The sequence below is a fragment of the Bos indicus genome, chromosome 26 (genome assembly GCF_029378745.1).
Source record: "Bos indicus isolate NIAB-ARS_2022 breed Sahiwal x Tharparkar chromosome 26, NIAB-ARS_B.indTharparkar_mat_pri_1.0, whole genome shotgun sequence".
NCBI lineage: Eukaryota > Metazoa > Chordata > Mammalia > Artiodactyla > Bovidae > Bos > Bos indicus.
Window position 1 is genome coordinate 8,250,732 of NC_091785.1, and position 21,123 is coordinate 8,271,854.

A 21,123-nucleotide genomic window follows, 5' to 3' on the forward strand; every position below is an offset into this window, starting at 1 on the left:
ATTCATTCCAGGCATGTATTTCTCAATTAATCTAGTTACTTTTTGAGGTTACCCTATTTGAGGTTTCATGTCACAGAGCTTAAGTTGAGACTTTTCAACTGGAGAAAAAATATGCTTCCTTAGAAAAATAATTTAGAATCTCATCTTAGTCCAACTAGAAGGGACTTTTCAAGACCATGCAATGCCAGGTTTTCAGGTGAAAATCTGAAATGACTTCAGAGGCCAGGAGATAACACAAACAGGAGAGATGATGAGCTAGATAGAGACTGTATAGAGTGTCAGGAGCTGTGATGAATCCTGGAGCCCAGGGCCTCCCACAAAGGTGTGACAAGGCATAAAGTCCAAAATTTGTAAAACTCTTCTGGTCAAGCCAAAGATGCCCCCAAGCTCTATTGAGCCCAGTGATATGCTTCCCATTTTCTTTTTTTTTTATTTTATTTTATTTAACTTTACAATATTGTATTGGTTTTGCCATATAGCAAAATGAATCTGCCACAGGTATACATGTGTTCCCTATCCAGAACCCTCCTCCCTCCTCCCTCCTCATATCATCCCTCTGGGTCGTCCCAGTGCACCAGCCCCAAGCATCCAGTATCGTGCATCAAACCTGGACTGGTAACTCGTTTCATATATGACATTATACATGTTTCAATGCCATTCTCCCAAATCATCCCACCCTCTCCCTCTCCCACAGAGTCCAAAAGACTGTTCTGTACATCAGTGTCTCTTTTGCTGTCTCGTATACAGGGTTATTGTTACCATCTTTCTAAATTCCATATATATGCGTTAGTATACTGTATTGGTGTTTTTCTTTCTGGCTTACTTCACTCTGTGCTTCCCATTTTCAAAAAAAGAGACACTGATGTATAGAACAGTCTTATGGACTCTGTGGGAGAGGGAGAGGGTGGGAAGATTTGGGAGAATGACATTGAAACATGTAAAATATCATGTAAGAAACGAGTTGCCAGTCCAGGTTTGATGCACGATACTGGATGCTTGGGGCTAGTGCACTGGGACAACCCAGAGGGATGGTATGGGGAGGGAGGAGGGAGGAGGGTTCAGGATGGGGAACACATGTATACCTGTGGCGGATTCATTTTGATATTTGGCAAAACTAATACAATTATGTAAAGTTTAAAAATAAAATAAAATTAAAAAAAAATAAATAAATAAAAGATGAAGCATATGAGGGCCAAGAACTTGGAAAGGCTTTTTTTTTTTTGTCCTTATTCTGGCCAAGAGTTATAAAGCATCTACTGTATACCAGCCCTATTCTGGGCTCCAAAGGTACTACATGGAGCAGAAGAGAAACCGGTATTGTTTTCATGGAATCGACCATCTTGCAAGAGCAGATGCTAACCAAAAAATGGCCAACCTAAAGAAATTCAAACTCAGAGAGACATGAAGACAAAGTACATAGCACTACAAAGTCAGACACTGAGACCTGGACACCAGCCTCCAGTCCAGGTACCCTGGGCTCAATTCTGGTTGTAAGAGCCCTGAAAAGCTAATGTCTTTTATTTATTTATTTATTTTTAGCATATTTGGGGTTGAGAAAGAGCTACATCTAGCAGAGCTCTACACTAGAGTAATTATTTAAGAAATATTTGGTAAAAATTGAACAAATAAACAACTGAAAACTAATTCACAGATTATGTTACCAGAAAAAAAAAAAGAATCAGAGGGTATTTTATAAACTTTCTAATAATACTCAGTTAAATTAAGATGCTAACACGTAGGGGGAAATAGATAAGGAAATGAAGCATTGATAAATGAGGAAATGTTTCTTTACAATGAAAATTTAAATTTAAAATTAGTGGCACAGGCCATTAAAAACATTCTAACTGATAACAAAAACAAAATATGAAAGTACAAGACAGCAAAAGTTTTCTGCATATGATACAGCAAAAACTACTTTAGCACAAGCAACCGTATTAGATAACAATTTGAACACCACAGAAATACAATTTCCTATAAGAAAAGCTTCCTTGATAGTTAGGTTTACTAGCCTCAAAAAGGGATAATTCTTGGCCACCACATGTTTATCAGTATATGGGCATGAAAAAATGGGGATATATGAAAAATTCCCTGAGCTCAGTCAGTAAAGAATCCACCTGCAATGCAGGAGACCCGGGTTCTCTTGTGTTGGGAAGATTCCCCTGGAGAAGGAAATGGCAATCCCCTCCAGTATTCTTGCCTGGAAAATCCCATTGACAGAGAAGCCTGGTGGGCCAGAGCCCATGGGGTCACAAGAATCAGACACAACTTTAGTGACTAAACCACCACCACCACTACCACAAAAAGGAACACAATCATAAAAGAGAATTGAAATAGGACATATCCTTTAAAAAAAATGAGTTGCTGGGACAATCGAGACAGCATGGCACACGGAGAACACGCGTGGACTCTGGGGTCACATACACGTGCTTTTGTCTGTCTCAACCTACAATTTTATTTTGAGCAAGTGGGTTAATCTCTCTGTGCCTCACTTTCTCTATCTGAAGAAATGGGATGAAGGGTACCTACTTTGTCAAATTACTGTGAGAATTAAATGAGAAAGCTTATGCAGTCTACAGTCAGGCAAATATTTTAGTAATAATTAGCAGTAGCAGCAGTAGCAACACTAATTGACCAGTAAAGACAAGGCTTAAAAGTGACAATTATTACCTTCATTTTATAAAGGATTTCAGTAAAGATGAGAGCAATTGTTCCCTATGTCTAGGGGGGAAAGAAAAGAAGAAAAGATAAAGAATGAGCCTCACTTGAACAAGAGAAGTTCCCCCTTAATCATGATGAAGCAACAGACTGAATTACAAAAAGAACTTCTGAAATATGGTGATGGCAGTCACGAAGAAAAGGGGGAAATCTATCATGATTTAAAAACACACAGGCAAGGGTTCACCTCGGTGTTATTTAATGACCTCTAAGTTCATCTAGTAGAAAAAGCCACTCTTGCCAAGACAAATAATGTCTACTTGAGATTTTTTCCATCTATCACACTGACAGTAACCCTTAGGAATCCAGAAGACGGAGCACTGCTGTGATGATAAATGATTTACAGGGCACAGGACTTCAGCGGTGGTACCAAAAGAGAAAGACAAGAAAGGGCCAACTGAGAAAGACAGCCTTCTCTGATGAGCAGTGTTCTGTTTCACACTTTAGTATGAAGGTTCTGGTCACGTGCTTCACTTGGTTTACCTCTCTGCACATTCTGCTGTGAGCTCTTTACCAACGTTTTCTTTAATATCAGTTCTTTTTATCTCTTCATTTTTGAGGTAATAGAAGGGTAACTCTGGATTGCTTAAAAGAACCATACTACAGATGGACTCTAACTTTAGGTGGAAATAACAGGATTCTGTTTAAATATCAGAATTCTCTGAAATAATTTCTTGTAATAATCCATAAACATGTAAACACTCATACATATATAATGCTTCAAAGCATCTAACTTCTCCATTCCCAGAACTTTTCTGTACCTACTCAATATTATTTCAAATGCCACAAACAGTAGTTCTCTTTCAAAAAAACAAAAACCTCTTTAAAGAAAACAAACTAGCTATTTCCCACCCAAACGCAAAAAGAAGGGGAAAAAGACATCTTAATGCCTTAAGCAAAGCATACAAAAGGCAAAGCCCAGATAAATTCATGAAGTATGCAAAGAGGTGGCAAGAAGCTAATAAAAAATGTTTCATTCACAGTGGGCTTCTTATTGTATTTCTTTGCCATTCCTTTTCATGAGGACTATTTCAAAGTAATAATCATTTAATTTTATGCTATTCAATGCTTCATGAGCAAGAAGTCATTTAGTTCTTGTTTCTTTTTTTCTTTCAGTAAGTGAGTGTATATCTCCATACTAAATAATACTAAAACATCAAGAAGGCAGTCAGGCAGATTACAATTTTTCATGTTGTATTTTTCTTTTATGAAGAACAACAAAAAGTCTGAAGTCAGATTTTGAAGAAAATGACTAGCCCCTGATGAAGGCTACCACTACAAAGAAACAGTCAGAGCAGAGTTCCTTTCAAAATATTCTAAAGCTTTTCGGATCTACAAGAAACACTGTTCATACAAATGGATAATGGAGTTGAATATTATTTTTTATAAAGTATTAAGTGAATGACTAGAAACTTTGAGCAATTCTTTCATTTTGCACTGTACCAAATGCTGTGGGAGAAAAAGGATTTTCTTCTAAAAACTCAGAAATGTAAAAGTTCTCAAAATAAAAAAGTGATTCACTGAACAGATCTTCCAACCAAAAAATGACTCTTACTTTGCTGAGTGTCTCTGGACTTCCTTTTCTCACCTTTGGTATCCTCAGATAGTTGCTAAATATGTGTTATTGTTGTTCAGTCACTAAGTTGTGTCCAGCTCTTTGCGACCCCATGGACTGCAGCATGCCAGGCTCCTCTGTCCTCCACTATCTCCCAGAGTTTGCTCAAACTCATGTCCATTGAGTCAGTGGTGCTATCTAACCATTTCATCCTCTGTATCTCCCTTCCCCTTTTGCTTTCAATCTGTCCCAGGATCAGGGTCTTTTCTAATGAGTCAGCTCTTCGCATAAGATGGCCAAAGTATTGGAGCTTCAGCATCAGTTCTTCCAGTGAATATTCAGGGTTTATTTCCTTTAAGATTGACTAGTTTGATATCTCTGTAGCCCAAGAGAATCTCAAGAGTCTTCTCCAGCACCGCAATTTGAAAGAATCAGTTCTTCAGGGCTCAGTCTTCATGGTCCAAGTGTCACATCCATACATGACTACTGGGGAAATCATAGCTTTGACTACACGGACTTCTGTTGGCAAAGTGATGTCTCTGTTTTTTAATACGCTGTCTAGGTTTTTCACAGTTTTCCTTCCAATGAGCAAGTGTCTTTTAATTTCATGACTGCAGTCACCATCCTCAGTGATTTTGGAGTCCAAGAAAAGAAAATCCGTCACTGCTTCCACTTTTTCCCCTTCTACTTGCTGCAGTTAGGAAGAACAAAGACCGTGATTCACACAGAGCTCCACAGTGCAGGCAGTGGACTCTAGGGTTTATTCCTCTCCATCTTTTCTTTCCTCTCCTTCCAGTGGCATGAGTTGCCACTGCAGGCTTAGCAAAATAGTACTTGTCATTTTTAGATGTTTAATATTCCTCTGTAAAGGGTATGGTGACACCCTGTCAAAACCATACAAGTCAAATATGAGGCCATCTTTTCTCCCTCATCGTAACACAAAATGTGTTATTCAGTCACCAGTGATTTAGGCAGAGCCCATCTTAAGAAGATGTAAGTGAGAGCTACGCTGGCTTGTACAGCATGCTCACCAGCTACTGATAAACGCCAAAAAGAATGGTCAATCCACCCTGCAGTCCATCAGTAGCAATAACTCCAGAGGGGCAAAATTTAAAATTGCCATTTTTCTTGCTTGTCATGACAACTCTTTTTTTCTTTCCTCCCAGTCCAGACTTGGAAGCACTGTCAACACCATACTTTATGGATAGAGTTGGGCCATTAGGATGATCTACAGTATATACAGAAAGGAGATGCTTTTCCCTCGCATTATCTCATTATTCCTTGGCCTAAATCTGGTGAAAGCTTGATAGCCCTGTAATACAATTGTTTTAGAAAACAGCAAAACTACTGTGTTTAACTAAAGTGTATTTGTCATCACCGACATGGAATACAATTAACCAAATTAAGCTGACTGCTGATACTATAATTTTTTCAAGTTCAAAGAAATACAGTACTACTCATAAAGAGCAGATATGGTCTTAAAGTAAGAAAATATAACTGAACATTAGAAGGTCCACGGCATTAAGAGATCTGCTTTTGAGACATATTAATAATTTGAACTATTAACATATACATTTGCAGGGCCTAAGTTACTTCACCTCTATATGGAAGGCAATGAAATTGTACCTGTCATAAAGGATTTCTGGTGAAGTTCAATTAGCACTTATGATCTTTAGACAGCCAAAGGTAATTAACATTTTTTTTAAATTGTAGATGCAGGTGGAAGTAGCATATATTGACACTAAATTGTCACTGATTCTTTTTCTATACAATTCCCCATCCTTTAGTATCTTGGATTACAAAAATTCTAAGACACAGACCCTTTCCCAGGGTCCTACCATCAATGCTGACCCTCTTTCTGCTTCTAACTGCTAAGCTACACAAGTGAACACATGCTTTAGTTCGTGTTTCCTTTATTGTTGCTAATTCCTCTTGTCCTTCCCATTTAGGTCCAATCATCAAATGCATGACAAGAAACTGGATCATAATGAAAGCGTTTACTTTCCTTATGATTACCTTCCCTATGTAATTAATGTCCCCAACCCTCTGTGCAGCCTTATGACATCTACTCTGCTGTTACACTGCCAGCTGGATACATTTTCATGTTTTAGAAGGAGGGAAAAAGAAACAGGAAAGCTTCTCACTGACTCCCATTCGAAAGAGATTATTTTTTTTACCAAAAAAGTATTAGTAATTATATTAGCTGTTTTCATCATTTATATAAAGTACTATACTGATTGATCCTTACCTGAGAAGATAATGATTCAATTGCACATGTAAATAGGCTCCTATCAGAGAAAATTAGGAAAATCTTAAAGACTTTGTATTTTGTTTTGTTTTGTTTTTTAACAATATAAGGGGAAAGGGCTAGAGAGAGACCCAAAACTTGGCAATGGGAGCAGCAATGAGGTTGTGACCACAAGGCATAGGAATCCCTAGCTCTTTCTGGAGCTTTTCTGAGGGACACACCGAGATTCTCCTGCTACAAGTGTCACGTCAGTCCTCCCGTCTGCCAGCAGTGCCCAGCCCTGTTCACCACTCAGACCAGACCGTCTGGAAAGGGGGCTGAGAGCTTGATGTACTAGCTCTGCTTTCTCTGAAGCCTCCCTGGAAAGTACTCCTCAGCCTGAGCTCAGGCTGTTTGCCTTAAAAGGATAAAATAACTGTAGGAGGAAAAAAAAAAAAACTGTAGCTGGCTACAGAGACATCACATACCAGAAGGAGAGGCACTACAAGGCCTGTGCGTCTCTCCCAAAGAGGGGCTCGTAATTGTTTCACCCTGAAGCACAGAACATTTCATGGAAGCCTCTGGGATACCAGGAAACAATCTCATTGGCTCACCAGGCAGCTCCCCTTGGTGAGAGTGGAAAACAAACGGGCGGACGGCTGATCCTAAGGTGTCATATTTGAATCGTGGCCAGGACTCATGGCTGGCAAGAAAGAGGGAAGCATACTTACCCACGGAAGGGAGCTGCTGCCACTTTTTGTGCCCCAGAGCCGTGCAGGTCACCCCAGAGATCATGGTGAAAATGACAAGTGTGGCTGCTACGGAAAGTGGGAAACTGGATCTGCCTGGCTCCAATGCAAATGCAAGCAGGGGATTAAGGGTGGTAAAAAGGATTTAAAAAAAGGAACCAAGAAAAGTCTTTCCCAGGGGATGGCAATTCCAGGAACCTGTAGGAGCTAACACGGAATGAGCCACCAAGGAGGTTCTCGATCCTGGCTGCATTTCAGAGTCACCTTGGGAGTGCAAACAATATACCTCCACCTCCAGTCCACCAAGGGGCAATTAAATCAGAATCCCTGGAGGTGGCAGCCCAGGAAAAAAAAAAATTAACTCCCTAGGTGATTCTAACATGAAGCCTAGGGTTAAGAACCAATGAACTAGGTAAGGTAATGATTATTTCTTTGAAAGAATAAACAACAGACATTAACTAAATAGTATACACCTACAATTTGGAAAAAAACAAAAACCCTGCAGCTTTTCCAAGTCCGTAGTAGTTAAAGGTTTTAGCCAATAGACACATTCAACTCTTTAAGTGGAAAGTTTATCCTATTGCTTTAATATTTGTCTCCCTCCCCCCTTCCCCTCTCACCCTCTCACCCTTCCCCCCTCTCTCTCTCTCTCTCTCTCTCTCTCATACATACATACACATACACACACACACACACACACACACACACACACAGACACCTGTTGTCTTCTCATCAGACTGTTTCCCACATCCTGCTGCTCACTGGAACTATCTGAGAAATCTTTAAAAAACACTGATGGTTGGCTTCCACCTCCAGACATTCTGATTTTAATGGGTTTGGGTTTTTTTTTAAGGCTCCTCAGATGATTCTAATGTGTAGCAGTAAAGTTTGGGCAACAAACTTTGTTTTGGTCCTGTCTTTTTTTTTTCCACTTTTCGCCAAGCCACTCTGCTTCCTATTTAATTACTGGTGAGCAGATACTCCCCACAGAACAGCCTTTATGGTATCTATTAGGATCATGAAATTGCCTAATCCTCCCACCCCTTTGGGAAGCAGAAGAACCTAGAGGCTAATGAGAAGGGCTCTCAAGTTCAAATTCCAATTCAGCCTTTTACAAAGTGTGTGGCTTTGAGCAAGTTACTTAGCTTCTCTGAATTTCAGCGTCTTGTCCCTCACTGTTATAAAACGGGATAACCTGGAGTGTTCCTCACCAGGTTATTTGATTAAAAAAAAGACAAGCTATGTAAAGCACAGGCAGCAGTGGTCTGACACAGAGTAAGGGCTCGATAAATGTCAGCCATCGCAATCGTGATGGGCAGTACCATTCTGACCTATTTTTTCAGAAACAGTGATGCACTGACTTATCCTCCACTTTCTTCTTCTGCATGGTGGTCTGCACAAAGACCACCAAGCCCGCCCTGGTATTAGACTAAGGGATGTTTCAAAGGGACGATACAAGGTATTCAAAACAAGCATTGGTCTAAAGGGAAACATGTTAATGGCTTTTTAACCAAAATTCCAGTATGGTTTCAACTCCCAAAGGAGGCCAGCCATTGGTACATTCCAATTTGGGTGTTTTCATACACAAAGTTCTCTCTTACCTATAAATTCTGTTCCAGTCTCATTGCCTATTCACTTGCCCACAAAGCCCACTGATCCTTTTCAACTTTGCAAACATGCCATAGCTTTCACAGAAGTCATCCTGTTTTGCCCTTCCTTGTCCCCCTGACACACATCTCTTCTTCCCACTCCCTCCTGCTTCTTTCCTATTAATAACTATGATTAAAAAGTCCATTCAGAAGCAAGACACTTTGAGAGTACACTATTAGTCCCACCTTTCGCTCAACATCTGTTTTGTGCAGCTACAGATTCTGTGCTCTTGTTTATATTTACATGACAGTTTTGGAGGGAGAACATCCCTCTGCTCTTAGAAACAAAATATACTCGGAGTTCAAACAGGCTCCACTTACTTAACTTACCAGAAAACACATTTGAAGGAGGTGCCGAGGAATGCAGTCATTATAGAAGATGGTGAGAAGGAAGGGGAACTGGTGTCAGAAGGCTGGGTGTGTGGAAATAAGAGAGGGACTGTCAGGGAAGGGGTGGCAAACAGCGCCAGCTCAACAGTTCAGATTAGGATTCAAAATGCCACAGATGTGATTGCATAATAAGCTGTTGCGCATACGGGTAAATGCTGCTTTCAGCACGCTCTTATTTATCATATTGTCTTGTGTTCTCAGAGCGTGGAACATTCAAGTCGGAGGGTCTGAGTGCTAGCATCGGGCCCAGTTCTCTGGGCTAGGCAGCAGCACCTATGGCAAAAATGGGAGAAAGAGCAGCAGTCTGGTGTTTGAATCTGGTTGCTAGGATACTATGGAGACCCTCCATTGCTAGGCAGACAGGGGAAAAAAAAAAAATGCGTCCATATGCCTTATAACCTGCAAACAGCAGCAATAGAGACATCATCTGCCTTCTTCTATCGTTTCCCATTAAGAATCCAAACCCAACTCTTTAGTGAAATAAAAGTAGTGGAAGCTTGGAAATGTGGCCCAGGAGAGCAAGGAAGTTGGTCATTTATATTCTCAGGCAGTTTCTAGAGCTACTCTATTGAAGGGCTTGTTGGTATTTTCATTATAAGCCCCATTTTAGGGGCACAAACTGTGCTTCAAAATATCATAATAGGGTTTTAGCAGCCTGGTCTTATTTTTAAAAAGGCTGCTACAACTTTAACTTTATTGCATAGAGTATAATGTCAAATTAACAATCAAACTTAAATTGAATAGTCTTTTAGAATAACGTTAAGTTGGAATTGAACTCCCCAACAAGAATAAGGAAGATGAATTTACAAAATAAACTTGAGATTCAAGTCCCACCTAAGTTCTGTTTGCTGGGGTGTGTGAAGAATCCACCATGCTAGTCTGTGGCATAAAACGAGATTATTTCCAGTGGGAACATTTAGAAGTGAGTGGAAAGTGGAACTTGTTTTCTTTAAGAGCGGAACTCAGCTTCTTTAAGAGAGTTAATCATCTGCTGCTTGGTTAAATTAAATATTATTACCTAGTCAGGATAGTTTTCATTATCAGAACCATGCAGGTGGGAGATGCTGGACTGGAATGACATTCTGAGATTCAGAGCTTTACTAATGGGTAACAATTAGTCCTCAGTGTAAGTGTGTGTGCACGCACACACACATACCCCCCTCAATTATTCTAAAAACAAGCAGAAAAGCCCTCTCAGCTGCTCATCTTGATCCTCTCTGGCCGAAGCTTGGTGTTCTGGTATAGGCACTAGTTGCTGTGATTCCCCAGATGCACGCTCTGCTTTCCTTCGTTGTCTTGTCCCTTTGCTGATGGCCCTCCCCACCCTAACCCCACCACTCTCACCCCATCACCACTCACCTTAATCATGCCATCAATCAAATACTCAAACACCTCGACTTCCACAAGAGTTTCTGATACCCTAAAATTAAATGGGCTCTATTATGTTTTACCAACTGTCTTAGGGACCTCCTATGGGACTTGCCTTACTCTATTTCTAGAACATTCACTTGTGCAGTACTGTTAAGCCCTGGTTAAGTCCTTGGTGATAGGACTCACACATCTCACGTCCAAATGCCTGACAATAACTTGCACGTGGTCATCTGAATGCCTGACACTAACTTGCACACGGCGCATTCCACAAAAGTGCTGAACTGACCTACTGGACGTATCTGAAATGTAACTGTTACCTCTGATGCTAATTATGCTTCAATATTATGCCATCTATGATTACACTAAAATCCTAGAATTTTCCCACCTTCCTACACAATTTAACAGAGAGCCTTTAGGAAGATTCTATTTCTCTATGTCAAGGCTTAAAAAATAATCAGATAAGATTGTGTTAAAATTAATGCCTCCCTAAAAATAAGATGAATATACTTCTTTTTATCCTCAGCTCTCCAAAGTACTTCACAGTCAAGCGTGTAATGTTACAAAACAAAACATGTCATCATCCTTTGAAATTCAGTTACCTCTGGGCTAACAGCTTAACAAAAATACAGAGACACTAACAACTTCTGACAGGAACTCAACTCTCATGACAGCAGAATGGAAAGGACTTGAGAATATTTACCATAGGTAAAGGGTTTAGAGATCAGCATACCAGTGACTGAATGTTCTAACCTACCACAGAGTCAATTTTCAGGAATAAACTAGCATGAAATAAAATTACTTTAAAAATCCATGAGAACTACACTGTCTGCATAATCAACAGGCTATCTGGTCAAAAAAAAATGAATATTTTATACAGTTTTCATCTTTAAGGATTTATTTACCTAATTCAATCCAAAACATACAGTCTGATAGTTTTACCTTCTCAGTAGTTATTTAGGAGCAGTGGAGTATAGATTCCAACTTGCTAATCAGTTCTTTGGCTCATCACACTCACAACAGAAAAAGGGTTTTGGGGCTATTTCTACATATGTGTAAAAGAGTCAAACAAAAATACCAGCCCTCACAGGCACTCACAGGTGCCGCAGGAGTGCCTGGCTCTGAGCTGGAATCCCACACAGCCTTCCCTCCAATTCCCAGCATACAGGGAAAACTCCAAACCAAAACTGTTAAGATGATTTAAGTTCATAAGTTAATTTACATGTTACACTATTTTTCAAATGATTACTTAAAAAAAAAAAAAACACACAGAGAAGTTTTTTAAAGATTCTAATCCTTAGAAGGCAACCCCAGTAAGCAAAAAGTAAATATACATATACGCATACATCAGATAACTGAGGACATTCTCTGGACAGTTACCTACATCCAGTAGAAAGGGAATAGAAAACTACATGAGCATGAATTTACAATCAATTTTGGGCTATTTTGATGATTTCATTTTAACTCAAACTCTCAAAAATCTGCAAGTTTTAAAAAGATGACCAAATTTAGGCTGTACTAAAAATAAAATATAAAGATATAAACACTTGTTGCCAGTAAGTTGGTATAATCAAATTGTTTATAGTGAAATAAACAGAAATTCAAACAAGCCTCCTGCACTTTGGTTAAGTTTTCCTAATTCTTCACGGAACTACCTTGTATGATCATTCAAATGACCTAAGTGTAATCATTTTGCAGACAACATGCTTCTCCTCTTACCAAAGGTACACTCTACCACGTAAGCCAATTTTATTCTAGTTTTCTTTATGTAAGTGTGAAAAAAGAACAGATGTTTTTCCAAAATTATTTAAGTTTGGAAGACATTCATTCTATGGTTTTCTTCAATATAAATCCTTCAGAATCCCCAAACCCCTCATGGTGATACCTTAATAGCTGACTTCCTAAAAGTACAAGTTATTAAATAAAGATCAGAATGCAAACGCACAGTGTGGTTCAACTGATAAAATGTTGATCATAACTGGATGTTGTGAATTATTTGCCACGCTAATTTCATTTTCCACCATGGACTTTAAAAAAAAAAAATCTGGTTGTTCTGTATGTCATGCACTAAGAGATTTCTAAAATTTTACCACATTATACAGCTCAGACTACACTGCTTAGATTCTTTTAGATCTTGTCTGATAAATTGTTTTCATTGGAGTTATCAGCTGGCTTGATCATGCTTCAAATAAAACTGATTAAAATGGTCTTTTTAAGAAAGGAGAGTTTGCTCTGAGTTACTCCAAAGTCCTGCCGATACTAAAATGAGATCCTATGGAGTGCTGAAAGACGCAGAGAACTGTCTTTGAGTTATATTTTTCATTATGCAAAACTTGGCCCTGGAGAGATGGCCATGTACCTCGTTAGCTGAAACAGGCAAGCATGTCAGCTCTGCAAATTAACTTACCGGAGACATCTGAAGTGGATTCAGATCATTCAGGTTTCTAAAGCAGATCCAAATCCACTCAACTATTAGGGCAACCTTGTGAGGTTAGAATCTCAGAAATGTGTATCTTTATTGTCTTCTTTTCTCCCCACACACAGAATACCAATTCCTCCTTAAGCTAAATCTGCATAAGGAAACAGCGAATGCTCTATGGCAACCAACAAGGAGAGGAACAAGTCTAAGTTTTCAAAACTATAATTAGTATATACTCACAATCTGCGCCCCCCATCCAATAAATACAAATGGGAACAGTCTAATACTCTTTCTCCTTATATTAAATCTTTGTGTTTATTAAGCGAAAGGCTCCCAGGGACCCTGTATTATTATGTAACATGTGTCATCCAGCCAGTGTGATGTAGTTTGGAATAGAGTAACAAACCCCTTGGTTTATCGATTCTGTCATTAGTAACTTAAAATACCATTCATCTGGGTGCTTACTCTGTATTAACGTCATGTTCCTGCCACTTTACTATCTATCAGAACTCCAAGTGGAGTGGTGTGTAACGAGTTCCATTCAACTTTCCCACCCAGGCTGTGCAGCCCACTGACATCAGAACTACATAGTTGTTTATAATGCTAGGACAATACCAGAGTGGTTGCATCAGAAGCCAGGAGTGAGGCAAATAATGTGACCACGATGTCAGTAAAGGTAAGTGGACTTCTCTTCCTCTGACCCCGGGAAACATGTCACCCTCCGGGGGAGACAGAGGCACCCGGTTAGCAACATTATATAAAGTCCTTAAGGAAAATAAGCAATATTCTCCCTCAAATGTTATGAAAAAAATATTTTTAAAAAATCAACAGACTAGGTTTCCATTTGTGGGTTGTAAATGTCATCCAATTCTGGAAATCAAAAACTCTTTCCTTTTATATGTGTATCTGCTTATTTTTGACACTTTAATGATGCCAGAACATCAGGTTTGAAGAGTACCAGCGAGAACTGCTAGCATGTAGAGAAATCCGGGAGAGCCACAAAAGCATAGAAAGTCAGGGTGATAGCAGACGCATTTCAAGTCTGAGGAGCCTGCAGTTAGGATTTTCCGGTTGGGCAGGTTTGCCAGGGCATTTGGGAGATGAGGCTTTCAATTCTCTCACCCATACATACACAACCTGTCACACATCTGGGGCGCATTCAAACTCTACGTACAGTAGATGGCCTATATGAACGTATATATATATATATATTTAAAAAAAAATAGCTTGACATCTAACAAAGACAGGGAGGCAACGTAGGTGCAGTGAGTCTGGTCTGAGAAACGTGCACAGCCCCGCAAGAAGTGCGGGTTAAAATGAAACATTTCTGAGGGTGAGGATCAACAAGGCAAGCGGGAGGGGCGGGAGCCGACAGACAATACAGAGACCCGCAGCTCCCCACCGACCGGGTGCCACACGGACCCGGAGCGTAACCCCTGCTTACTGTGGACTCTTGGGGTAGAAGGGCAGGGTCACATGGCTGAGATCCTGGATGTCAAAGGCGGTGGGCTCAGCGGAGATCGCCTGCCGCTTGGTGCGCGGCTCGCCTTGCAAGGTGCTCGCGCTCTGCTTCTGCGCCTGCTGGGTGGCCGGCCGGATCACCGAGCGGTACTTGTCCAGCTCGTTCTGCAGCTTCTGGATCAGTTCGTCCTTCTGATCCAACTCCAGCTCCAGCTCGTCGATGAGAGCATCCCGCTGCCTCAGCTCCTCGATCTTCTCCTGGAGCGCGTACTGTAAATCCCGCAGGGTGCCCATGCTCCTCCGGGCTGCCGGGGGCTCCTTCCTGCCGCTGCTCCGCGTCTTGGGGCTTCCTCCCCTCTCCGATCAACTTTCCCCAAAGTCGCTGCTGCCTCCCGAGTGCGAAAGCTTCCGACTTGAGACCAAAGCCAGGCTTGGCTTCTGAGCATGCCCAGTCTGCCGGCTCCAGCCACCGAGAGTTTCAGTGCAGATTCCACTTCTCCGGGCTGACTGGGAGGCTGAGAGCAGGGATAAGCCAAACGGCAGGTCGGGCCAGGCTTCCACCTGAACCGTGGCGGGCGCCGGGGAAGAGAGACGCGAGCGCGGTGGCCGAGCAACGGGAGAGGGACTCGTAAGGTGGGGGTGGGGTGGGGGACTCCGAGGCCGCGGCGGGTCTGCCCGGGTCACTCGCGCCGGGCGCCGAAGGAAGCCGGCGGAGAGTGTGGGGAGCCTGATAAACCTCTCGGCGCGCCAGGGGATGCGCGGGCGGAGCGAGGCGGGAGCACTACTTCGGGGGCGGGGAGGCGGGCGGGAGAGGACCGGAGGGACCCCGAGCAAACTGGGGAGGCGTCTGCCGCCCGGGAGCCTACCGGGCTGGAGGACGTGGGGACTACAATCCCGGCGACGAGCGAGGGCAGAGCGGACTCTGCATCGTAAGCGCTCTGAGTTCTGGAGGTGTCTGGACTGCCAGCCTCGCGGAGAAAGGATCCCCAGCCTGTGGCTGAGCTCTCGCGTCTGCCTCGCCGCCTTCCTCACGGGGAGCGCCTCACACAGGTGGTAACGCTTGAAAACAAACTTGCCTCTCCGGAGAGGGGAGCGAGTCCGTGCAGGGGAGGGGTTTCCACTCACACCCGGGTGCCTTTGGGGGAGAGGGGGAGCTTTTGATCCCACCCCAACCCGCGCCAGCGTTTCCAGCTGCTTCGAATGAGTCCCCTTTCCACTCCTTCTAAACTCGGCTTCATGAACTCTTTTTAGGGCAAAGGCCAGAACGGGATGGGACGGAGCCCTAGAAGGCTGCTCAGCTTCCCCCACTGTCCGTCCCACTTAACCAGTGTTTGCGGAATAGTTTATGCAAGGGCCTTCCTCCTTCCACTTGCTGAATTTGTAGAGGGGTGTCAGGGGCGGGAGGCGGGCAGGTCAAAATCACTGCGGTATTCCAAAAAGTTCACTCTGAAATTGAACCATACCTTTAAAATTACTTTCTTTTTTTTTTTTTTAAGTTTAATTTTATTTTATTTTTAAACTTTACAATATTGTATTAGTTTTGCCAAACATCGAAATGAATCCGCCACAGGTATACATGTGCACCCCATCCTTAACCCTCCTCCCTTTTCCCTCCCCATACCATCCCTCTGGGTCGTCCCAGTGCACCAGCCCCAAGCATCCAGTATCGTGCATCGAACCTGGACTGGCAACTCGTTTCATACATGATATTACTTTCTTGATAACCAAACTGTTAGGGCGCTAGCCTTCCCCTTGAATGGCAAGACACAAACTTTGAAGAAGAGATAAAATCTTAAAGGAAAGGGGGGACCCTAGACGAGTCGGGGTATACTGTACACTGTACCGCCCCACCCCCACCGCCCCCATCCCTGCCTGCTCCGTATTTCCTAAAATGATGACAATTTAGATAGCATCCTTTCTGTCCAAGGGTAATTCTTCTATCATGTTTAGAATCTTCCATAACACTTAAATTCCTCATATTTACCTAAATCTTCACCTAGTCATTTAAATTTTTAGCATCTTTATTAGCAGTCCTTTAACTACTATTCTTGAGAACTCAATGTTATAATCTTCGATGTTCTACTTGGCTATTCCTTAACACTAAATAAAACAAAGTAGACAGAAGATAGATTAAGATTCTGAATTGCAATCCAGAACTATTCACTGGAATCTAAATTTAGACAAGGATATATATCAGTCTCAAAAAAAGTGCTTACTTTTTGCTTTTGAATACACAACCTGTTCTAAGAGGAGCAGAAAGGAAAATGGGGAGGCGAATGAGAAAAAAAGGAGGAAAGAAAAGAACAGAACCAGCTAGCTAGTGTCACTTTAATAAGCTTTTTGATTTAAAGTGTATTTAATTTTGTCTGTAATTAAGGTGTAAATGAAAAAGGATACACAATCCTAAACATTCTACCCAGATTAGGATTTAATTCTCTCACTACACATGATATGACAAAATTGTTCTGCTTTCCAATGTGGATGTTTTCAGAAGTGCATTTATTTCAGAATGCATCGTACAAGGTGAATGATTTCCCCCAAACAAACATGGATAACTTACAAATACTGAGAGCAGCAAATAGTAGTTCTGAATTATTGTTGTTTTAATGAAAACTAAACCAAGCAGAAGTGCTCTGGCTTTGTATAGCTGAGTCTTTTCTAAAAGAGCTTCCATGACATTTTCCTTCTCCCAGGCAAAAGGCCAAATTCTTATCTTATTTAACCTATGGGAATTCTTTAATTCCATGGGAAAATGTCAAAAACTTAATGAGACTCCTTTCCTATAGATCTATTATAGGGGTCTAGGAGCCCAAGAGTTTAATGTCTAAAAATATACCAGGAACATTGTATAGGGGACATTATTAGACAACTGCTAAGCAAGGTTATGCTGTAAGGTTCATTTGAGGCTTAAATGGGGTTACTTAATGTCTTTGAGCAGCACAAAGAAAGAAGATTCTTCTTCATTTGTAGAAAGCTTGTCTACACATAAAAAGGATAAAAGAAACTAAAGCATTTTCCCCAAAACATAAAGAATTGCATTTAAACCAGGAAAAAAATCCGGTTGTTTTTTTTTTACAAAAATGAAATTTCTTCCACTGTTAATGTAAATATTTTTCACTATTTAATCTACCATAATCTATGTACCACTAGAGGATGTTACATTTTCATTTTAAATGGGATTCTTGTGATACAAAATGTATTCCTTGATGAACCCCATAGTGAGAATCAGAAATCTGTTGTAATAAATGCAAAGAAATTAAACATCTGAGAAGATGTGACTATTACAATTTGACTTACAAATTGTAAGTTAAAAGATGTTCAAGTTATAAGACTATATTTGGCTGCATTACTGCATATAATGAAAAAAATAAAATTATCCTTCAGTTCAGTTCAGTACAGTTCACTCAGTCGTGTCTGACTCTTTGCAACCCCATGAACCGCCAGGCCCCACTGTCCATCACCAGCTCCTGGAGTCTACCCAAACCCATGTCCATTGAGTCGGTGATGCCATCCAACCATCTCATCCTCTGTCATCCCCTTCTCCTCCTGCCCTCAATCTTTCCCAGCATCAGGGTCTTTTCAAATGAGTCAGCTCTTTGCATCAGGTGGCCAAAGTATTGGAATTTCAGCTTCAACATCAGTCCTTCCAATGAACACCCAGGACTGATCTCCTTTAGGATGGACTGGTTGGATCTCCCTGCAGTCCAAGGGACTCTCAAGAGTCTTCTCCAACACCACAGTTCAAAAGCATCAATTCTTCGGCGCTCAGCCTTCTTCACAGTCCAACTCTCACATCCATACATGACCACTGGAAAAACCAGAGCCTTGACTAGACGGAACTTTGTTGACAAAGTAATGTCTCTGCTTTTCAACATGCTGTCTAGGTTGGTCATAACTTTCCTTCCAAGGAGTAAGAAAATTATCTTTAAATACTTTATATATGAAAACCCTGAATTCTAGGCTTTTCTATTTTAAAAGTAAAAATAAATATTTTAAGTATTACAGTGATGTCCTTGACTGAGGGACCTTGGTTTTCTATCTCTACCTTTTGAGTGATTCTAATATTTTCTTAAACATCTTTTGCATTGCATTTGGTAAATGCTGGAAATAAATTTTACATAAAAAATCTAGGTCTTATGGTTTCATTTCAACAGATATATGTACTATATGTCTTATAATAAACTTAATTGGCTAAGTTATAATATCACAGATCACACACAAGTCTACTTTCTGCTATTTGGAAGTGGCTACCACAAATTTGGGGTAGAATGAAGCTTCGTATATTCAGCTTTCCCACTGCCTAGCTGGGATGAGGTCTTAATGTTAGATGCTAAAGCATAGAACAATGCCATTTTGAAGGAACTTAATTCATATACTGGAATTCCATAGTAACTTTTCAGCAGTCTCTCTTTGTTATAGCTCTAACAGAAGCAAAATTCCAGTAGCCAGATCCACCTATGGCATATTAATGCTCTTCAATTCTGCATCCAACCCTCATGATTGAGAATAACTAATACCACACCTTACTTAATGGGATCTCAGAATCACTTAATGAGACCTTCAGTAATTCAGCTTTTTCGTAATACTGGCCATTAAAAAAATATTCTTTTGAATGTATTATTCTACACTACAAACATATTTAGTCTCAAAATAACTGTGATAATTTTGTCATCCAGCTGCCCATTGCACTGGTGCTATGGACATGGTGGCCTGGCGTGCTTCAGTCCACGGGGTCGCAAAGTATCAGCTGAGCAACTAAACTGAACTAAATGTTTCCTGCAAGAGTCCGAAAATCGAAATTTCCTTCTGTCATTTCATGTACGTGTCTTGAACAGCAAAAACAAAACCAAAAACAAACAAAAAAACATAACTAAGCTTTATAGGTCATGTAAGCAGCCCCTTACAGAAGAATCTAGATATTAAGGTAACTAAGAGTGGTAAACACACTAGCTTGCTCTACAATGTTCATCTTAATCGTGACCACAATAAAAATAACTAATTTCCTGGAACACTTAATGTATGACAAGCACTGTTCATGTAACTTCACGAGTTGGACATCATTTCCTTTTATACTTGAGAAAAGCAAGGCAGAGAACCACTCACTTTGTGTTGTTGTTCATTCTCTACGCTTTCCAACTCTGCTACCCCATGAACTATAGCACACCATGCTCCTCTTTCCTCCATTATCTCCTGGAGTTTGCTCAAATTCATAGTCAGTGATGCTATCTAACCATCTCATCACTCACCTAATATCAAATCCAGACCATTTGGTGCAGAGCTCAGTCCCCTACCCACTGCCCTTCACTGAGTTCTGCAGGACTTCCAAGGGTTGGTAATGCCTTCTTCTGGAACCAGAGTGATAAGATATTAATTAACGTTAACTGGCCTGACTTTGGAGTTAGGGACGTGGGAAGAGAAGAAATTTGGAAAATTCTAAAACAGTAGGAAAAATATTTTTTAAACGTTCCTTTTCCCCAAACTGTCTTTACTTCAGCCTCATTTCATCTTGGGTTTATGGTCACCAACTTGTACCCATTTACCTGGGATTGCCCTTGTTTTAATATTAAAATTGGTTGGGACTGTCCTACTTTTTACACTAAAGTCCTAGTTACACCTTGGTCCTGGGCAAACCAGGAAGGTGATCATCCTGTATAATTCAGGATTGCAAAGCCTCTCTATTTTACAAATATTTTCATATTTTGTATTCAAAGTTACTGATAGAAAAGTAAAACCAAGGAAGATCTGTAATAATAATACCCATTATTTTAAGCACATTACAAACCCACTTACACATTTCCTTCTGTGAATATGTTTTAGGAAAGCAATCATCCAATTTCAATGCATAATAATACACCACAGGAATTGTCTTTGGACTGTAAAGGGGAGATGAGTCAGACAATAGAATTTTAATTACTTTGATAAGTCAGACAATGATTCAAGGCTTTCTTTTTGGTTTGCTCTTATAAAAATCTAGAATTTAGACAGATTGGATTCTTAGAGACTAAGCATAACAATTCAAGTTCCTGCTATTTGACTAACTCATAGGATTATCTGATTATGATTATTGTGTTTGGTGACTAGATTTGGTCATCAGGAATACATATTTAAATGAATATAAATAAAAATTCTAATGGCAGGGCTGTTCTTAAATCACAGTATCACAAATGATAAGTTGTGCATGGAAAAGGGAAAAAAAAAAACATAAAACATTAATGATGAAAAACTTACTGCAGAGACATGGAAAATCATAGTGCCTTGTACCATACTTGCTAATGTGCTTAGAGTTTAATACCGAATTAGTGTCATACTTAATATTAGTTGAAATGAATTCTTATATTCCACTGCATAAGATGATGCTAAGTTATTACTGGACCTCAGCCTAAACTAATGTGCATGGAAATCCATGTACTCTTTACCAAGAATATTTCTTTCTACTCTTTACTCAGCTGATCATCTCCAAAGACCAGAAGAAATAAAAGTTTTTTAAGAAGAAAAGTATTCTGTTTTCTGTGGTTTTCTTCATAAATGGAAAAGTTTTTAACGTGTAAAATGGAATTTAAAAGGCTTTATTCACAAAATAGTTTACTAAA

General features: G+C 40.4%; 1 protein-coding gene across 2 annotated transcripts in view; it reads right to left on the reverse strand.

The window, feature by feature from the left end:
• PRKG1 (protein kinase cGMP-dependent 1) overlaps positions 1-21,123 on the reverse strand; it is a 1,416,234-nt gene that overhangs the window by 1,307,581 nt on the left and 87,530 nt on the right. The window contains exon 1 of one of the 2 annotated variants that reach the window (XM_070781203.1): positions 14,517-15,147. The exons of the other annotated variant lie outside the window; for it this stretch is intronic. Coding sequence (XP_070637304.1) covers positions 14,517-14,827 — 311 coding nt within the window. The 5' untranslated portion in view covers positions 14,828-15,147. Of the gene's footprint in view, positions 1-14,516; positions 15,148-21,123 lie in introns of those variants that run through there. 2 annotated transcript variants of the gene reach the window in all.